This window comes from Dipodomys merriami, unplaced genomic scaffold, assembly GCF_024711535.1.
Source record: "Dipodomys merriami isolate MVZ:Mamm:240054 unplaced genomic scaffold, mDipMer1.0.p SCAF_10, whole genome shotgun sequence".
Classification (NCBI taxonomy): domain Eukaryota; kingdom Metazoa; phylum Chordata; class Mammalia; order Rodentia; family Heteromyidae; genus Dipodomys; species Dipodomys merriami.
This window is the reverse complement of record NW_027202271.1, coordinates 52426040-52445484: the sequence shown is the minus strand read 5'-3', so window position 1 is coordinate 52445484 and position 19445 is coordinate 52426040. Positions and strand designations below refer to the sequence as shown.

Here is a 19445-nt window from a genome sequence, read left to right as displayed (position 1 = left end):
TCTCCCAAGATCACTGACATTGGGAGAAGCCCTGAAGTCTACAAGGGAATCATATCTATAGAAAGAACAAACTCATCAACTTAGCTTTTGTTCAAAATATCCAGGACTTCCAGAATTTAAGACAAACCAATTACATAAAAAGAGAAGGATAAAGAAGAACCAAGAGAGAAAATAGCAGTTGGAGAGCATTGACATCATTCAGAAACCAGAAAAAATTTCCACTCTAAAAACGTATCTAATTAGTATCTGGGAAAGGAGTGGATTTTGAGAAAAAAAAATCCATAATCTAAGAACATCTGTGTCCTTTAAAAAGCAAGCAGTCAACAAATAGAAAAGAGTTCATGGAATCAAAAATATATGACTGTTGAAAGTAAAAACTTTAGTAGACAAATGTAAAGAAAATGTTGCCAAAAAAACTGCCAATTGTAAAAGCAAAAAGAGAAAAAAATATGAGAAATGCAAGAGAAAAGTCTTGAGGAATCAGAGAATAAACAAAGCAGGTAAGTACAGGGTGAAGGTGACCAGTACTGAGGCCTCCTTTGGAAACATTTGGGAGGCATAAATGTTGGTCCTGGTCGTCTGCTGCTTCTTTCATTGGTGTTCTGTATCAATCCCTCATCAACTACTTTTCTATCCTACCCAAAGCCACACCATTCATTTTGGATAGCTCACATTATCATTTGACTAGATCATTGTTGATTAAGTTTTAAATTTTTAATTGTGCTAAAAGGTTCACAACATAAAAGTTATCATCCTGTGTTAACATATATACTTCAATAATATTAATTATTTTCCTAGTGTTTTGTACTTTTCCCTTTCTTTTCCTATCTCCCTCTCTCTTTTTTTTCTTTCTTTTCTTTCTTTCTCCTTCTTTCTTCCTTCCTCCCTTCTCTTCCCTTCCCTTCCCTGGCCTTGTGTTTTAACTCAGGGTTTTGCAATTACTAGGCAAGCATTCTTACTATTTGAGCCATACCCCTAGTCTGGTTTGCTTTATTTTATTTTTCAGGTAGGGTCTCATGTTTAGTTCCTGGGGCTAGCCTCAGATCAGCTTCCTATGTAGCTGGAATCACAGTATACCTTTTATTTCTTTCTTTTACCTAGTTATTATTGTGTCTCCAATATTATGTCGAATAGTTGTGGTGAGAGTGGGTATCCTTGTCTTGTTGATTTAGAAGGAAAGATTTTAGTCTTTCCTTATTGAGTACAAGGTTAGTTGTGAAACTTTAATATATTACCTTCTTTATTCATAGGTTGTTTTGTCATGAAAATTCATTGAATGTGTTCCATGAACAAAATTAGAATCAGGTAGATTCTGTCCTTCAGTCTGTTAATGTGGTATATTGTAGTAACTGACTTTCATATGTTGAACCATCTTTGCATGCTAGGAAATACTTGCCACTTGGTCATGATATATTATTCTTTTAATGTGCTGTTAACTTTGGTTTGCTAATACATTGTTAAGGATTTTATATCAGAATTCTTTAGGGATATTGTATTGTTTGGCTTTTATATTGTGGTAATGCTCACTTTATTTTAATCAAAGCAGACTGATAGTCTGTTATCAGTAAATTCTTAATTAGGATCTATATTTACTAAGTGTCCAGTCTTAAAAACAGAGCAAACTCTACAAAAAGTGTGAAGAAAACTCAATCTGCTTGCTACTAATGATTCTGGGCAATACTGAACCATCAACAAAGTAGCACCCCAGGCTCCCCCTTCAAAAATTCAGATAGATTCTCCCTGTGGTTCTTTCCCACTCTTCATGGTTGTCAGTTTAGTTGTCTGCTATTAGACATGACTTCTGCACCTGTAAAATGGCCTCAGTTCCAATTTCACACAATTATAGTGAACTTAAAAGCAAGTTGTAGCCAGGCACTGATGGCTCACGACTGTAATCCTAGCCACTCAGGAGGCTGAGGATTGCAGTTCAAAGCCAACCTGGACAGGAGAGAGACATTTATCTTCTGGCTTATTCTTATCTTCAAAAAAGCTGGAAGTGGCACTGTGGCTCACATGGTAAGACACGAGGCTTGAGCAAAAGAAGCTCAGGCACAAAAACCAAAGACCAAACCAAAACAAAAAAAAGCTCTAATTATGAGGAGGACAAAGGTAAAATATCCTCTAAAAATTGAGGTGGCAGGAAGTTACTTAGCATCTCTGTGTCTCACTCTCCTCATCCATAGTTAGTACTCAATACAAATGTTACACAATAATTGGGAAAATGATGCTTATTGCTAAAGAAGTGAAACTTCACTGTTAAAGACCCTTCTATAATTTTTCTTTTCCAAAAGTAGTTGCTTAAGGCAATTACTTCCTTTACAGTTTGTAGACTCCCAGCATATTTACCTTGAAACTTTCACAACTTATACTTATCCATGTGAGTAGGTTTGTTTTCCTATACTAGACTTCTAGCCCCATGATCAAGTAAAGTTTCAATTTTGGGTCTCCAGAATTTATTCTTTGTGAGACTTACATACCTTGAATCTGGTGATATTCACTGCCTGGCACTCTGTTTTTTGCTAAGGGGGGCTTTTCAAAGTTCAGATTTTTATTGCTGTTTGGTAGGAAGTGTTACATTTATAAGATGGAGAAATGATAGTTTATGAAAGAACCACATCTCCCTGCAGAAGCTGAACATCTGCTTATGACCTTGTTGGGTAACTTCAAGTCCCCTTTGGGTAGATTTCCTATTGAAATTGTGGCTCATCAACTTCATATTTGTTAGAAATAAGTTTTGGCAGAAGAGATCAGGCAGAAAACCTTCCCAGCATATTTAACTTCTTGTCCTTAAATAAGAAATTGTACTTGGATTTTTTTTTAGAGGCTTGACTTTGCTAGATAATAAAATTACCATGGTGGAACAAGCCATAGAAATAATAAATACAGTAATTCTTTTTCTCTATTGTGTGATTTTGCTATTCATAAATTTTAGGGCCTTAGATATTAGATACACTTACGTAAGGCCTCACGAACGGTAATTATCTTTTGGCTAAAGAAAAAGCCCAAACGAATGCTAAGCTGCATTATCGCTTGGCTTCTGACATGAGCTGATAATCAGATTTTCTTGCTTAAATCCATGGTGCTCGAACAATGCTACCCACTGTCTGTGCTTCCCGATATTACCCTTAATTAGAAAGAACAGAAACACAAATCTGAATTATTTCAAAATCTGGTTTCCATGGTCAGTGGTTTGAAGGGCTTAACTTTATTATAAATAAACCTGGCTTTATTGGCTAATGAAATCTGAAATGCGAAGCCTAGGATGGGAGAGAGTGCTATTTTTTGATGTTTACACATCCAAATATCCAACCTGGGCAAAGTGTTTTGTAAGAAATAATTTGATAATTTAATTATGACCCCTTTGTCCTGGTCTGGATCCAAGCCCCATTACAAAGGAGAACATGGAGAAAACTTGAACTTATACTTTTTGGAGGAGCAAAATCTTCAGGTTTAGTAATATGTATTTTAATAGCTGTCAAGAAAATGACACTCTATTGTATATATTCTTCCAATTACTGTTATTTTCTCCCCTTTGGACATATTGGGGTACATGGCTATAAGTCTGGGAAGGTGACCCTTCATCAATTGACATACTCAGTGAATTATTCTCAAATATTTATAGTGGACTTTGTGCAGTATAGAAAAATATGTAGGCTGGACACCAGCCTGATGAGAGATCCAGAGGTAGCTTTGTGGTTTTGTGAAAGAGAGCCAACAATAGATAATGATGCCTGACCCCATGTGAAAACCCAATTAATAACGAAGTAGAAATAGTAACTTCCTCCTTCTGGAAAACAACAGCAGGATGCGAATTCTTAGATTCAATATGACAGCTAAGAACCCCACATACTATGGAGACTTGTAATCCTATATCTCATCAATAAATCTCTTCTGTTTCTGTGTCCCCATTGTGAACTGTCCTTGACTTCATTTTATTCTGTGTTTAATGTGTTCTTTAAGACTCTCTTTTGTTTTTCTTTCCCAGTTTTATTGATATGTTCTTCACATTCATCCACTCCCTTACTACTTCTGTAACAGGTACTTTTTGTACTTAAGTTCCTGCTTCCACATTCACAGCCACAGGAATTACTATAAAATCTTATGTTCTAGCTGGGTTTGGTGGCTCATGTCTGAAATCCTAGCTGCTCAGGAGACAGAGATCCAGAGAATTGTAGGTTTAAGGACAGTCTGGGCAGAAAGGTCTATGGGACTTCATCTCTAAAATTATCAGCCAAAAGCAGAGTTGGAGGCATAGCACAAGTAATTAGTCTTAGCTATGGTTAGAAGTGATCTTCCTGGACAAAGGCCACCTCCAAGTGACACAGGTGAGCAATTCAGACCTCTGTTGGGCTCAGAAAGTTTGACCTTGTCCATTTGAATGAGCTTAAGACTTAGCTGTTGAACAGTAGCAGACAGGGGTCTGGGGAAAGGAGCAGTAGGTAAATCTCCCCCCCTCCCATCCTCCCTCCTTCCCTTCCGTGCTCTCTCTCTCTCTCTCTCTCTCTCTCTCAATGTGATTTAATTACACTGTATACATATGTGGAACACTGTGATGAACTGCTTTTGGACAATTAGCATATACTAACAAAAATGAATGTTAGAGAAAAGGGAGGAACATGTGTCACAAAATACAATGTATATTCTACAAAATTAAGAAAATTGAGGAAAGGGGTAGGGTTGGGAATGATGGGGAAGAATGATGTAGGGATAATATTGGTCAAGATGCATTGTGTTCATAAACTGCTCTGTTGAATGCAATTCCTTTGTATAACTACTTAACGATCATAAATAAAAGAGATAAATCATGTGAGATTAAAAAAAAACAGCCTTGCACTGGGCACTGGGGAGAAAGATATGTTGGTTAATAGTTCTTCAGTAAAACAACAATTGGCAATTAACAAACTGTAGTAAGGTGAGATATATCAGGAAATACTAGTGGGAAAAGGGTGGGAAATCAGAGACAAGGAAGGCAGTTGAATGCAGTTAAAATACTTTATGTACATAAAATGGAACTGTGAAGCTTGTTGAGCTTAGTTTGAAAAGGGAGGAATGGAGAATTCGGGAGAGTGATGGAGGTGCGTTTGATTTATGTACTGTTTACATATATAAACAGGTAAAAATGGAGCACCCTTATACAGTGACACATAGTAAAAAACAACAAAAGTTCATCATAGGATGAAAAAGACAGTCTGAAAAATTGTATAGATATTATTGTTTGGGTCATAATTTATAGAACCTCATGCAAAATGAAAATGTGAACATTTAATGATAATAAAATAGAAAGTTCTTTTCTTTATAATTTAAAATGTGATGGGGATAATAACAGTATAAAAGTATCAATATGAACTGATAATTTGAAACAGTAGATCTTTTTGGTGTCATAATTCTATATAATTCAATAAATATTGATACTGTATTTTCTTAATGTGATATCTTAATTGATGATTAGATGTTTCTCTAGTTATTTTCTTCATTTTTTTGTTTTATACTTTGTCATTATAAAAATAATCAGAGATACAATTTTAGTAAGTATACTTTTTATAATTTCCTTTTTTAGATTGCAAACAATTTTGGAAAGTTTCAAATTCTGGGAAAAGTTCTTTCTGTTAATTAACTATTACTAAAACTGTTAAGAGTATTTTATAGACTCTTAAGATCGGTTTTTGATGAATTATTTTAAAAGATAAATTTCAGTATATTTAGAGCTTTTTTCTGATAGTACTGAGTTTTGAACTCAGGGCCTCACCCTTACTCTTCTTGCTTGACTGGCTCTCTACTACTTGAGCCACACCTCCTGTCCAGCTTTTTGCTGGTAATTTTAGAGATGGAATCTCTTGAACTTTTCTTCCCCAGGTTGGCTTTGAACTGTGATCTTTCAGATTTAAGTCTCCTGAGTAGCTAGGATTACATGCTCTAAAAGCTCTTATTAAAGAGCAGTTTTTTTTCTAAAAATAGTTAACTCTTCATACAAGTCAGCTTTGAATAAATCAGAGTTCAAGTTCAAATTTATATGATGCTATTGCACAACACTTTGATACTTCCAGTCACTTTAAAAAATGTTACCAGACATTGAAAAGCAGCTTCATGATTTATGTATGATTCTGAGCACCTGTTATACAGGTCTGTTGAGGAAGCCCTCCATGGTATAAGTTCAGAGAAAGATATCTGGTGCCAGTGGCTCATGCCTGTAATCCTAGCTACTCAGGAGGCTGAGATTTGAGGATCACAGTTCAAAGCCAGTCTGGGCAGGAAAGTCCGTGAGACTCTTATCTTCAATAAACCACTAGAAAACTGGACATGGCACTGTGGCTCAAGAGGTAGAGCGCTCTCCTTGAGCTGAAGAGCCACAGGGACAGCGCCCAGGCCCAGAGTTCAAGCCCCATGACTGACCAAAAAAAAAAAAGTTCAGAGAAAGAGTGATACAAAGAGAGACACACACACACACAGAGAGAGACAGAGAGACAGAGAGACAGAGACAGAGAGAGGGGGTGGGGAAGAGACACATGCACACACACACATACACACACACACACACACACACGCACAGAGGTCTCTGTTCCTTACTTTAGTGGCAAAGACAGAACATTTCTTTTAGATGTAAGGGTTTTGTAGCATTACTTTCATACTGGGGAGAAATAGGCCCCCTTAGATGTCTTTTTTTAACCCAGATGGCTGACTAAGGCTGAATGGGGGCCATCTTTACCTGGAGTGAACTCAGCTTCCATGAACAGTTTCATTTTGAGCCTTCATCAATACAGATCTCTGGACATGAACAGCAGCATGAGAACTCGATTCAAACTGTCCTATTTGAAAAGAGTTGAAAGACAGGAGACATTTGCCTTATGCTGGGAAGGTAGCTGTGGTAGCCCTACCTCTGCAGTCTCTTCTTAGAACTGCCATTCTGGAGATCTCAACAAAATCCTGTGAGGCTTCACTAGTTCACAGCATTCAGTAGGGTCTCATGTACTGATGGGGTCAGATAGGAGCCCATTGTATATAAGGTACCTTTCTTTCACCTCAATCCTATCAATCAAGAATTGAAATAGTATAGATAGGAAAATACTCCTGAAAATAAAATTAAAAATGAAAAGTGACAATGGTTCTTTATTGTGTGGACAGTAATAGGCATCCTTGGAAGTAGAATAAAATTTAGGGCAGGGGAGAGAACCAAAGCTTTACGCAGAGAACAAGCATGTGTCTTTGAACTACATTTGTATTTTCATAGATCATACCACAATAAACTTGGCAGTTTATTTTACTATAAATCTGTATTGCACATGTCTCAGTAGAGAAAAATTAAGAGCAACCATTATGATGTTTGTACTAAATGCAATAGACAAAGCTGGCTGTAGAAGAAATGATAATTTAACTAAACATTTACAGTTGGATCGTTGGATTAAATGTATATGGCCATTCTCAACTACAATTTGATTTTATGCTAGTAAATAATGGTTCTAGTTTTCTGCAAAACTAATTAAAACAAAATGAAACCTTTCTGCTGTTGGTGAAACCTGTCCTTCTGCATTTGGGCTGTAAGGGAGGTACAGTTCCATTCTCATGGGGATGCATATAGGTATAGGAGCTCCCATTTCTTATTCTGTCCTTCTGTGTCCTCTAATTACAGTTGCTAAGAGTGTCTCAAAGCAGTTGCCCCTACCCCTCCTTCCATAATGCCAAGAGAAAGAAAATACAATTTCATTGGTTACTGTACTTAGAATGGTTTCTAAAACCAAGCAAGAAAACCACAATGAGCTTGGCAAACAAACAATTGAAAAGTACAGGTGCTGGGAGTATGCACAGCCCCAAAATCAACATGACTTGGAAGGAGAAGGGAGTTGGATAACAAAGAAAGGTGCTTTTTTTCCATTCAGAGAAATTTATTTCTTTCAAATATTTGCGATCTGCAGCTGATAGCACGTGGGGCCACTTGGCATTATTCCCCAACAAAGGCGAGTGCTGGATGTAACGAGCAGATGCTCGAGTGGCTTGTGGCGAGAGGTGCGCCATTTGTCAAGAAGATCAATATTTACCGTGCTCGCATCTTTGTGATCAAAGTTTGCTTTTCTTAAAAAAAGAAAGAAAGAAAAGGTGGGGGTCGTACTTTAAAATATAGAGCATAGGGTTTACTTCAGACAGTGAATCAACCAAAAGCAACAAGAGAGGAGTCAACAGCCCCACTGATGAAATGTGTCTTTCAGAGTGGAATCTATCAGGCTCATAGCAGAGGTGATCTCTTCTCCATTTCTCATCAGTTTGGTTAAATCTTACCTTGATGACAGGCACGATTTGAATATGGCACTGCATTTCAAAATACATTTTAAAACATCAGTCAATTCTATTTAGTTCAACTCACTATAGAACAACAAACCTTCATGTCTCATGTTGGAAGAACTATGTTGGTACTGGGGTAACCAATAGAAGAACATGGGGGTAACTACCTTATTTATATATTAATTTTGTGTAAAAAGATTGGCTTTGCTAGGGTCTTCCTCCTTCTGCCTCTGCCTTCTGAGTGCAGCACCAGCCTTAGCTTTTGATATCTCAGCTTCCCTAGTTTTTTATATTTATAAAAGAGTCCTGTGACATGGGGCGGGCAGGTGGGGGGAAGGCGCGGGGGGGGGGGGGAGGTGGTTACAGATGGTAGGTCATGATCAGCCATTTATTCTATAGGAAGAATTTTGCATTTTATCTTAGATCAAAGTGTGCTCTGTATATTCAATGTGAATGTATAATCAGCCGGAAATCTAGGTGGAGACAAAAAAAAATCTCCATTTCTACCAGACTTCCAGGTGATCCTAATGACAGAGGGCCACACTTTGGGGGAACAAGAAGTTGCTCATAGTGGGTATTGATCACCTGTGTTGATTGCTAACAATGTACACATATGAGCTGCAATGGAAGATTTTCTTTTTCATTTTGACATGTTCTCTTGATGGCATTTATTTATTTTTAAATGTATTTTTATTGTTATTATGAAGGTATTATATAGAGAGGTTACAGTTACTCCAGTCAGATAATGAGTACATTTCTTTTGGGTCATGTCACCTCTTCCTTTACTCTCGCCCAGCTCTTCCCTCCTGTCCCAACCCACAAGTTGTATAGTTCATTTTCAACATAGTGTATAGTGAGTACCATTGCTGCATTTGTTCACTCTTTGTCTCATTTCTGTGTCCCTGCTTTGCCCTTCCAATGACAGATAAACAAACAAACAAGGGAAACGGAAAAGAAAACAAAATAAACGACAAAGAAAAATCCTATTATTTCCATTTCCCGGAGTTCATTTAGATAAATATTATTTTATATGATGAGATGCACATAGATATTGCATGTTTGTGTTCCTCTTTTGGTCTCACTGTGTGTGAATGCTTACAGACATGTATAATTTATCATGTCTCAGTGTACCTTTTTTTTTAAACCTCCAGTGTGTTTACTTCTAGATTTATAGGCACATTCTAGATACCACAAATGAGGGAAAACAGGCAACCTATATTTCTCTGGGTGTGGCTTATTTCACTTAATATTTCTTCCAAGTCTTTCCATTTCCTTATGAATGGTACAATATCATTCTTTCTGACAGCTGAGTCTAATTCCATTGTGTGTGTGTGTGTATATATATATATATATATATATATATATATATATATATGTAGATATATTACATTTTCTTGATCTATTTGTCAATTAATTTTTATGAATGAAAATCACAGTTTAAATAATGAGAAATAATCGAACATATTTAGAATTGGGTGTTAGAAAGAGAATGTAGAAAAAATTCTGTTTTTTTTTTGGGTAGTGGGGCCTGAACTCTGGGCCTGGGTGCTGTCCTTCAGCTCTTCAGCTCAAGGCTAGTGCTCTACCACTTGAGCCACAGCACCACTTCTGACTTTTTCTGCTTATGTGGTGCTGAGGAATTGAACCCAGGGCCTCATGCATTCAAGGCAAGCACTCTACCACTGAGCCACCTTTCCAGCCCATGAGTCACCTTCCAAGCAAGTAGGGATATTGGTTGCAAAGCTAATTAAGTTTCCAGAGGACTGTTGAGGAGACAGAGGGACTGGAGACTCTTGACATGGTAGGACTGAAAAAATTTCATGCTAAGGAGATCGATCTGGGGCCTTGAGAGAAAGAGAAGGCCAGGGTGACCTTCCAGGTTCAGAGCTGCTTCCTCCACTTAATACTTACCTATCCTTGGTAAATTACCCTTTCCATCTATAAAATGGGGATAATGGTTATTGTATGGTAACACTTGATCTATATCTTCAAAGATCAAATTTGAGAACAGAGAGAATTTTGAGAGAAAGGAGTGGAGATGAAGCTAGGATATGGGCCATAATGACTGTATGGTTCTCTCCTGAACTCTGACCTCCAAGGTTGCCCATACATAATGGTCCTTACCCAGTCTTACACATCCTTTCTCCCTCACTTTAATCTGCCTCCAGGTATCTCAGAATTATTGCTTTCCCTTCCAAGTGGAAGAAATTCTCTTCCTTTTGCTTCTATTAGCTTATCTGTGGTTATTTTTTTTAACTCCCTATAATTTTTCACTTAATACCAAGAAAATACAAAGAAAATGTTGGTAGCCACAAAGGCTTAGAAAACACAGCTTTTAGACCCTTTCTCTGTTGCATTCATATATTCTATTACTGGCATGATTGGTCTAGGTTACTCATCTCCCAGTTCATATAAGGTTATATATGTCTTAAACCTTCATCTGTGCTTGCTGATCTAGAGCTGTGGAAAATTCCTACTCTGGGGACTCTTAGGACTCTTCCACTCAGACTAGGTGTCAGATTGAGACATAGCCTGTTCCTCATGGAATGAATGGAACTGGATGAACAATGTAGCTATGAATAACAATACCCCATGCAAAAGAGGCTATCCATTCTGCATGATCTCTTCCAGCCCCATCAAGTTAATCCTTCCCTAAATGTATACTATTCATAATAGCTAAACAATACTATCCATGCAAAACTATACACTATCCAAACAATAATATCCATGCAATATCCAAATCTAAAATATACAATCATATCTAAATGCACATACTAACTGGTAGTTAATGCTAACTATACGTATGTTGAGTTTTTAATTAAGATAAAATCAGGTTGTCCTATTTATCACTTATTTTCTTTCTTGACTATTGAAGATCACAGCCTGGCCCTCAAGCCTCCTTTCCTTCATCTCCTGCCCACTGCTCCCTTTTCTGTCTCTCTACCTTTTACTGACTCACTTACTTTTCCTTTTGCTTGGGACAATGCGTGGCATAAGTGGCTTCTTTCTCTGCTTGTGAGTCTTTGTGCTAAATTTGCCCTGTCTGAGAAGCCATCTCTTTGTACCATTTTCAATATTTCCATTTTCTCTAATCTTGTCTTGGGTTTCCTCTTACCAACAGAAAAACCACCATCCAATATATTCTAAATACATATATTTATTAACTTTTCTAGCATCTTCCATGAAAATGTCAATTTCATGAAGACAAGAAAGTCATCTCTTATTGATATATTGTATTTCTAAAGTGCTTTGTTAAATGGCAGCTCCTTTGTACAACTACTTAAAGATAATAAAAATGTGTTTTTAAAAAAGATAGTCATCACTTGTATCTCCACTATATAAAACAGTGTCTGACACAGAGCAATATTTTGAATGAACGGAAAACATGTAATTACCCTTTTAATGAAATACACAGAAGAGTGTACATGTTATAGGCAACAAAACATGGTTATAGTTGTTTTCCAGATTATTTAAAAGCAAGAATATTTATGTATATCACTCATTGTGGGAAGAGTTGGAGTGGCACGGGTCTTTTGCATAAACTTTTATTTTGATAATTTTTTTGTCTACTTTACAGCCTAGCCCTCATTATGGAAGAATACCCTTGCCCTGCACGAGATTTATTAGTCACATGAAGAATTTCTCTGATGCTAATAAACTTAATAATCTACGTTTTCTACAATTCCCAGGTAAAAAGAAACAATCTTAAAAAAATTACTTCCCATAGAATCTATGGTAAAAATCATAAAGGCTCTATTGAAGGACACTCAAGCTTTGTTCCAAAATGGCAATGAAAAAGAAAACACAATGACTTTGGTTGTTGATGCTGACAAACCCAGAGGGTTTGTGTGATTGGAACCAGGGCTTCTAACTTTATTTCATTTTTAATGTTGGCTTTATTCTGTGCTGGTTTCATTTTCTGGAAGGATGCAGTTAGTTATAGACATATAGGATTCTTAGAGCTTGGAATCTCAAAAGTAAAGATACCCTTAAGTCTTCATCTCTTATTCAAGGACTTTGATTGGCCAAACATGAGAAAGTTGTGGCAATTAAAGTACACCAGGTAGCCTGTTTTTATAAGTTGCACTTACATTATACAATGTGTGTGTGTGTGTGTGTGTGTGTGTGTGTGTGTGTGTGTGTGTGTGTGTGTGTGTGTGTGTATGTGAGCATGTGTGAGATAGAGACAGAGACAGAGAGTTAGAGAGACTGAGGTAGAGAAAGAAAGAAACAGACAGTGAAAGACAGTTATGGAGTGATGGTTTTTCCAAAATAAATTGTTATGGAGCAAGTAAAAGAGCATCATTTTGTATCTGGCTAAGGTGTGGTATATTTGTATAACCTTTTACACAATAGTGGCATCACAGATTATTATAGATATCCTGGAACTATCCATAAACTCTATTTGGAGGACTTTTCTTGACCTGAAAGGATGTATGAATTCACATATCCAACTTATTTCCTAAGAGAAAGTGGAAATGTTAAAATGGCAACTACAATGCTTTTATTTTTCAGATTTTCATTGCTTAGTTCCTTATACCTATATAGTAATATGTTTGGATGTCAGGACTGTTGGTAGGTTTTGGTGATTTCATGACAGCTTCAATGTCCTGGGTTTAGATCATTTTAATGGAATCTCTTTAGAACCATATTGGAATATACATTCAAACTCATCTTTATTAAATAAATATAATAAACTTGAGAATGGCATAAATTCACCTGGCTCCAAAAACAAAAATATAAATATATACAGCAGGCAGATTTGACATCCCTCCTTCCCACTCCAATCTGTTTCATTTTAGTATTTTCTTGAGAATCGTTTAACACTTTCTCTGAGCAAATTTCTCTGGGAAAGTATATGTGAACAACTATATGTGTTCAGGTGAGCAGCTGCCATCTGCACCTGGATGTGTCATGCAGCTCTTCCCACATCAATGGGCTGAGAGCTTCCTTGTGATGTTTTTGTAAGCCTCAGAGGAATATGTTTTACTCACTTATTTAGCCAGATTCCTCAGATGGACACTAGTGTTCATCTCCCTCCCTTTTCCAAGAACCAACATCTCTTTATCTTTATATCCTTGGGGTCTATATCCATACACAGATAACATATACAGATCTTTATCACTCGTCACTTTTGCCTAAACAGTAAAACAAGTTTTTGTGTATAAAAATGGCAACTGTATGGATTTCATATTTTAGGGCCATACTGGTATATATAAAAATGGCTTTACAACCCATTGCAACTATGAAATGTACAAGTCGTTATGTCGAAAAATGAACTTTCAACTTTGGTGGGGGGGTAGCGGGGAGGATTGGGTGGGGGGGTGGGGGGAGGATGGGAAGGGATGGGAAGGGGAAACAAAGGGGGAGGCTACAGTGCTTAATAAGAAATGTACTCATCTTGCCCATGTAATTGTAACCCCTCTGTACAGTATTTTCACAATAAAAAATAAAAATTAAAAAAATGGCTTTACATTAACACTATCTTCATGATAAGTTATCCAGCTAAGTTGCTATAGCTTTGACTATACATCCAGCTAATAGATGTTATTCAGTGAAAGAAAGTACCAACTTCTTCATTCTTTTCAAAACACAGTGGATGAATGGAGAAAACAATGATCATTATCACTACCTGGAAACATAGGAATGCAATATTTAGTAAACCAGAATGTTTACAGTTGAGATGATAGCTATAGCTTAGACAAATATCATAGTTTAAGATCTGACAGATCTAAAGTCCTTGACTTTTGTCTTACATTTAGAGACATGAAATCTTCAGATATCCTGGGATTGAGGGAGTAAAGGTGGATGGGAAAAGAAAGCAGGGACATCTTCAGAGATGAGAGACCATTGTGGTTGTAGATAGCTCTCACCTTTGGACAAATGAGCAGCATTTTGGTTCTTGGAGCCATAACTGGATAGAAGCAGAGTCCTATAAGGCACAAGAAGGATAGTGATTAGGGTTCATGTGGAAGGAGAGAAGAGTCATAACCAGGCTAGTTGCTAGGCAGTCGGAAACCATCACCATCTTATTTTCAGAAGAAAAGTGATGAAAGTTGATTGTATGTACAAATGATTGAAGATGGTGATTTGAGGGGTCAAGACTGCAGGCAGAAAAATTCCTGTAGAGGCTCTCGCAATCACCTGAGGGAAAACCCCACAAAGACATGAAAATATCAGTGAGTTACAGGAAAAGGAACGGCTAGGAGAGGCATTCAGTAATGTTCACAGGGCACGGTCATGGATTCAGGATGAGAACGGAGAAAGAAGGCAAATTTGGGGGAGTGACCATGCATCCAGGAAACCTCATTCAGCAAAGGATGAGTGAGCACCTACAGAATGAATAGTACCATGCTAAGTTTCAGAGATACAGAAATAAGAAAGTTAGGGTACATGCCACCTTGAAATGTGCCTTTTGAGGAAGGCAGCAATTAATAAGCAAATGAGGAAATTACCAGGATTATCACAGACTATACTAAAAACTAGAAAAACATTAGAATTTTCTCATACCCCTTCATAATCACCCCCTCCTGAACTTCAGCCTTGATGATTTGCAGACTGTTTAATGCCATTCTAGTGTTGCAGGTTACAGAACGTCATAACAATGGAATCATATGATCTAAGATTTCCTGAGCCAAATCTCTTTCATTTGGTAACATGAGCTTGAGACCTAGCCTGTGGAGTAATATGCATTGCATGGATTTAGCACCATTTGTGTAGTTATCAGCAGAAGAATACAAAGGGTTGTTTCAGTGTTTAGAAAACGTTTTTGGAAGCTTTATTGAGGTGATCACAGTGTTGAATATCTTCATTGTGACAAGGGCTACAAGTCTGCATGTTTGATGAAACTCTTAGTTAAACACTAAAAAGTAACTTGTACTGTTAAAGTTCACTTCAACAAATCTGGTATTGGAGTATATCATATATGGGAACTTAAAAGGTAACAAAAAAGATGAGTGGAAGTAACCCAGGGAAGAGAAGAGGGGTGGAGCTTTTGAATTATGGAGGTCAGCGAAATTGAATTCAGCCTGAGAAATATGTATTGGTGTGTTCAGAAAGAGAAAATAGAGCAGTATGACTGCAAGAAGGGAATGTATGAATGGAGTTTATAGTCATGCAAGCTCCAGATTGTAGAATTTTCTGGAGCTCAAGAAAGAGTTTGGGTTTATCCTAAATTCCATGGCAGTCCTTTGAAGACTTCAGGAGGCATTATCCCTCTTCTCATTTGCTTTGTAAAGCCATCACATTGCTATTTGGATAATTAACTGTGAGAGGCACAAATGGTAAAGCAGAGACCACTGCTGACATCCAAGGGAAAGCAGATATAGGTAAAGATGGCAGTGCAGCATTATAGAACTAAAAAATATGGCAGTGAGCAGAGAAGGTTGAAAACAATTCTTTTGGTAAATATTTTGTATTGATATAAAGGTAATGTACAGAGAGGTTACAATTACCTAAGTCAGGTAAAGACTACATGTCCTTTTGGATAATGTCACTTCTTCCCTGGCTCCTTCCCAGTTTTCCCTCCTCCATCCCCACTCACAGGTTGTATAGTTCATTTTCAACATAGTGACTAATGAGAACCACTGCTGCATTTATTTGTTGAAAATAATTCTTGGATGGTACAGTATTTTTACAATAAAAAATAAATAAAAATTAAAAAAACAAAAAAAGAAAATAATTCTTGGATGGATATAAACTAACAAAACCTTGCTAATGGCTAAGCAATAGAAGTACGACAGAGATAGGAATCCAGGGTATTTCCTGATGTGGAGCTTGCAACAACTGGATGATTGTACTTGTATTTGCTGAGTTGGGGAATTACTTGGTGAGGACCACCAGTTATAGAGAAAGAAACAGGGTAGAGTAAGACACTGTGTAGCTCACTGATTCAGTCACAAAGTCCAGATTCCTGTCTTGAGCAGTCTAGGTCTTCTGATCTTTTCCTGAAAATGGCTTCTTCCAGGTGCTGTCCCCTGACTCATGATTTCTTAAGGATAAACAAATCCTTGAACTCTCTCCAGTTTCTTCACTTCTCAGGAATAACCAAATGTCATAATATTGTAAAAATAACCACAAAATGGCTTCTTGAATGTTTGTTCCTTAAAATGTTTTCATACTTTCCCCATCTTAACTTAGCCCATGAGAGAAGGCTTATTGCTGCCTGTATTGAGTCTACAGATAATTTAAAACATCTGACTTAATTTTTTTTAAATAACAGAACAAATATACCATCTAGACAAACTGGCCAATGAAAAGGGTTAATTTGGATCCCTAGGAGAAACTTGGGAGTTTCTGGTCCAGGATGACTCCTTCTTACCTCATTAGCAGTGGACTATCAACTCTGATTTTTGTTTCCTGAATTTTTATCATGAGGTTGGATGCCAGATCCAGTATGATCAAAGTAGTTTTCAGAATTCCTAACTGACTGGCCACAATTGTACCCTTGCATTCCACATCTCTTAGAACATACTAGACCCTGGAGTTGAAAGGGATGGTAGAGGAAAAACAAAGGAGGAGACAACAATGCTTGATAAGAAATGTACTCATTACCTTGCTCATGTAACTGTAACCCCTCTGGTATAGTATTTTCACAATATAAAACTTATTAAAAATTATGGAGTCTTAAGGAAGTGGTAAGGAATTGTTGGCAGTGGAAAGGACCATCAGGAGAAGCGAGAGACTGAAACTCAATAAGACAAAAGAAACCTAATGTTTTGTCTTAGAACATTAAAGTACAAAGAGGTTGTGTAACCTTCCCAAGGTTGTACAACTAGTCAGTGGTTGACTTGTAAGCACCCCTCCCCAATCCCTCGGAGCATCTGTTAGTGCCTGGCCTTTCCCTTCCTTTCCAAGGCCCCATGAAACTCAACTCAGACACAGTTCTCTAGAAAACTGCCATAAAGGTTAGAAAGCGCTGTGCTCTATAGACCACTGAGCTTTTCCTGGAGAAGACTTCTTTTGCTCCTTCCTGGTGGAATAAGAAAAAAAAGATGAAATGGTTTCCAGCTGTCTTCATTTGTTCAGATACTATCATAACAGTCTTCAGACTTGCATTGTAACTGACTAGAGGCCAGTAAAGGCTGTGTATCCTGGAGAAACTCACCCATGCCTCTTGTTCTTTCTGTGGCTTATTGGAAGGCTCCCATTCTGCTCTCCTCTGAGAGCACTCTTTCAGCTTCCTTACCCCATGAAGCAGCACAGGGAGCTGCAACCACTTCTGTCCCATTCTTACCACTTGCTCACAAAGAACTTGGAATGGGATTTGCCTTTCACTTTTCATGGATTGACAGAAATCTGCATTGGAGGTGGAGAACAGTTTCCAGTTGTTCAGCTTTTAGGAGGAAATGATGCAAATACAAGCGCAGGGTTTAGTTCTTGGGAAATTTCAGGAAGTGTCTCCCAAAAGGGGAGGGGAGAAGGACATTTGTCAAAGTGCCTATGTTGCCCGTCCTCATATGAATGCTCTCTCTCTCCTTTGTTCCTGCAAGACTCTGAAGAATAAAACTCAAGCACAAAAGCAAAAGAGGCTCTGGCAAGTTGAATGCAACAGTGTTTTTCTAATCCATGTGGATCAAAACCACTAGTTTGGAGTCTGTAAAGAGTCTTCCTTAGCATGCTGGACTAATCACATGGATTAATAACACATAGTGGCCCTCCCTGCCTGGTGCCTTTGTGCCTTCCCCCTCCCTTTCTTCTTCTTCTTCTTCTTTTTTTGAATTTCTATGAAATGTTGTGGGAACAAGAAGAGTGGCATTTTCTGAATAATATGGCCTTGGTCTATTGGCCTAACCCTCTGCAAGGTAGGCTCCCTGAATTTCTATTTGCAAAATTCTTATCTGTACCTATTTGGTAACCTCTCTATCATTTGGGGGAAAATTCAGGGTGTCTCTTGGGGCTTGTATTTTGTGTCATTTGCCCTGAGTAAAAAGTAGCCCATTGAAGTTCTCTGCCCGCAAATGGGGGCAAAGGCTAAATGATAGGATCTGTCATAATGAAGGCTATTGCATAAAGGCCTTGGCTAGTTGCGTGTATGTTTGTCTCAGTTCTATTTAGCCTATTTCACTTTCATTAAACCATACTTCTCTGTTTTCTGGGATAAGAACAGTTGATCTATGTCTAATTCAACAACAATAGTAACTAACCTTCATTGAACTTGACTGTGTGCCAGCCACTGCTTTAATCCTTATAGGAATCCCCTATGGCCATCATCTTATTTCTCCATTTTCTGACAAGATGACCAGAATAAGAGATATTCAGTATCTAATGGTGTTATATACTAGTGTTAAGTGCTCAAACTCAAATAATTTGGTTTTCTCCAAAGCCAGTGACCCTGGACCATTGCTTTCATTCTTCCTTTTCTAAAGTCTGATTGTCTTCATGGTGTCTTCAAATATTATACACATGCTTCTAGTCCATGTTTTATTATTTCTCAATATATTGTGCACTCTTTTCAAATTTATATTTTATTGTCAATGTGATGTTATTGTGTACTTTTAAAAGAGATAAGGTAATGTGGTAGATGATTTTCTATTCTAGCCAGGAGTTGGTGCTATTCATGAGTTGAGAAACTCTTACTTTAAACTTCCTAGGAAAAACAGCAAAGAAAGAAATAGATGGATAAATAAAAGAGTGGCTAAAAACAGAAAGGAAATATAACAAAATGTCTTGAAATATAACAAAATGTACAAAACCTTGCTTTTTTTTTTTTTACTGCCATTTTGATAAAGTTTGCTCTTTCTGCTTGCCCAGATTGGATGATAAGTAAAGGTTGCCACAGTTATAACTCTTGTGGGAGGGGAGAGCAAGAGAGATACCAGCCAGAAATAGAGTGGTTGTGAGAGGGACAGTAAGAATAGAGAATAATCAGCAACTAAACAGATATAGCATTGTTGGCGCTGTAGTGAGGAGGTCTGTTTCCCCTGCTAATTAGCTGCATAATTTTGTGCAAACTAAATTCTTTTTTTTTATTGTGAAAATACCAAATAGAGGGGTTACAATTACATGGGCAAGATAATGAGTATATTTCTTATCAAGCATTGTTGCCTCCTCCTTTGCTTCCCCTTCCTATCCCCCCTCTGCTCCGCCCCCTTCCCCCCCAAAGCTGTAAAGTTCGTTTTTTGACATAACAACTTGTACGTCTCATTGTTGCAATGGGTCCACCTGTATCCCTA

At 37.5% G+C, this 19445-nt stretch overlaps 1 protein-coding gene across 5 annotated transcripts in view; it reads left to right on the top strand.

Annotated features, from left to right (window-relative positions):
- Positions 1-19445, top strand: part of CUNH12orf42 (chromosome unknown C12orf42 homolog) — a 113289-nt gene that overhangs the window by 55757 nt on the left and 38087 nt on the right. For 4 of the 5 annotated variants that reach the window (XM_070037186.1, XM_070037207.1, XM_070037178.1 and 1 more), the window contains one exon: positions 11849-11960. The exons of the other annotated variant lie outside the window; for it this stretch is intronic. In XM_070037186.1, coding sequence (XP_069893287.1) covers positions 11849-11960 — 112 coding nt within the window. The remainder of the gene's footprint in view (positions 1-11848; positions 11961-19445) is intronic. 5 annotated transcript variants of the gene reach the window in all.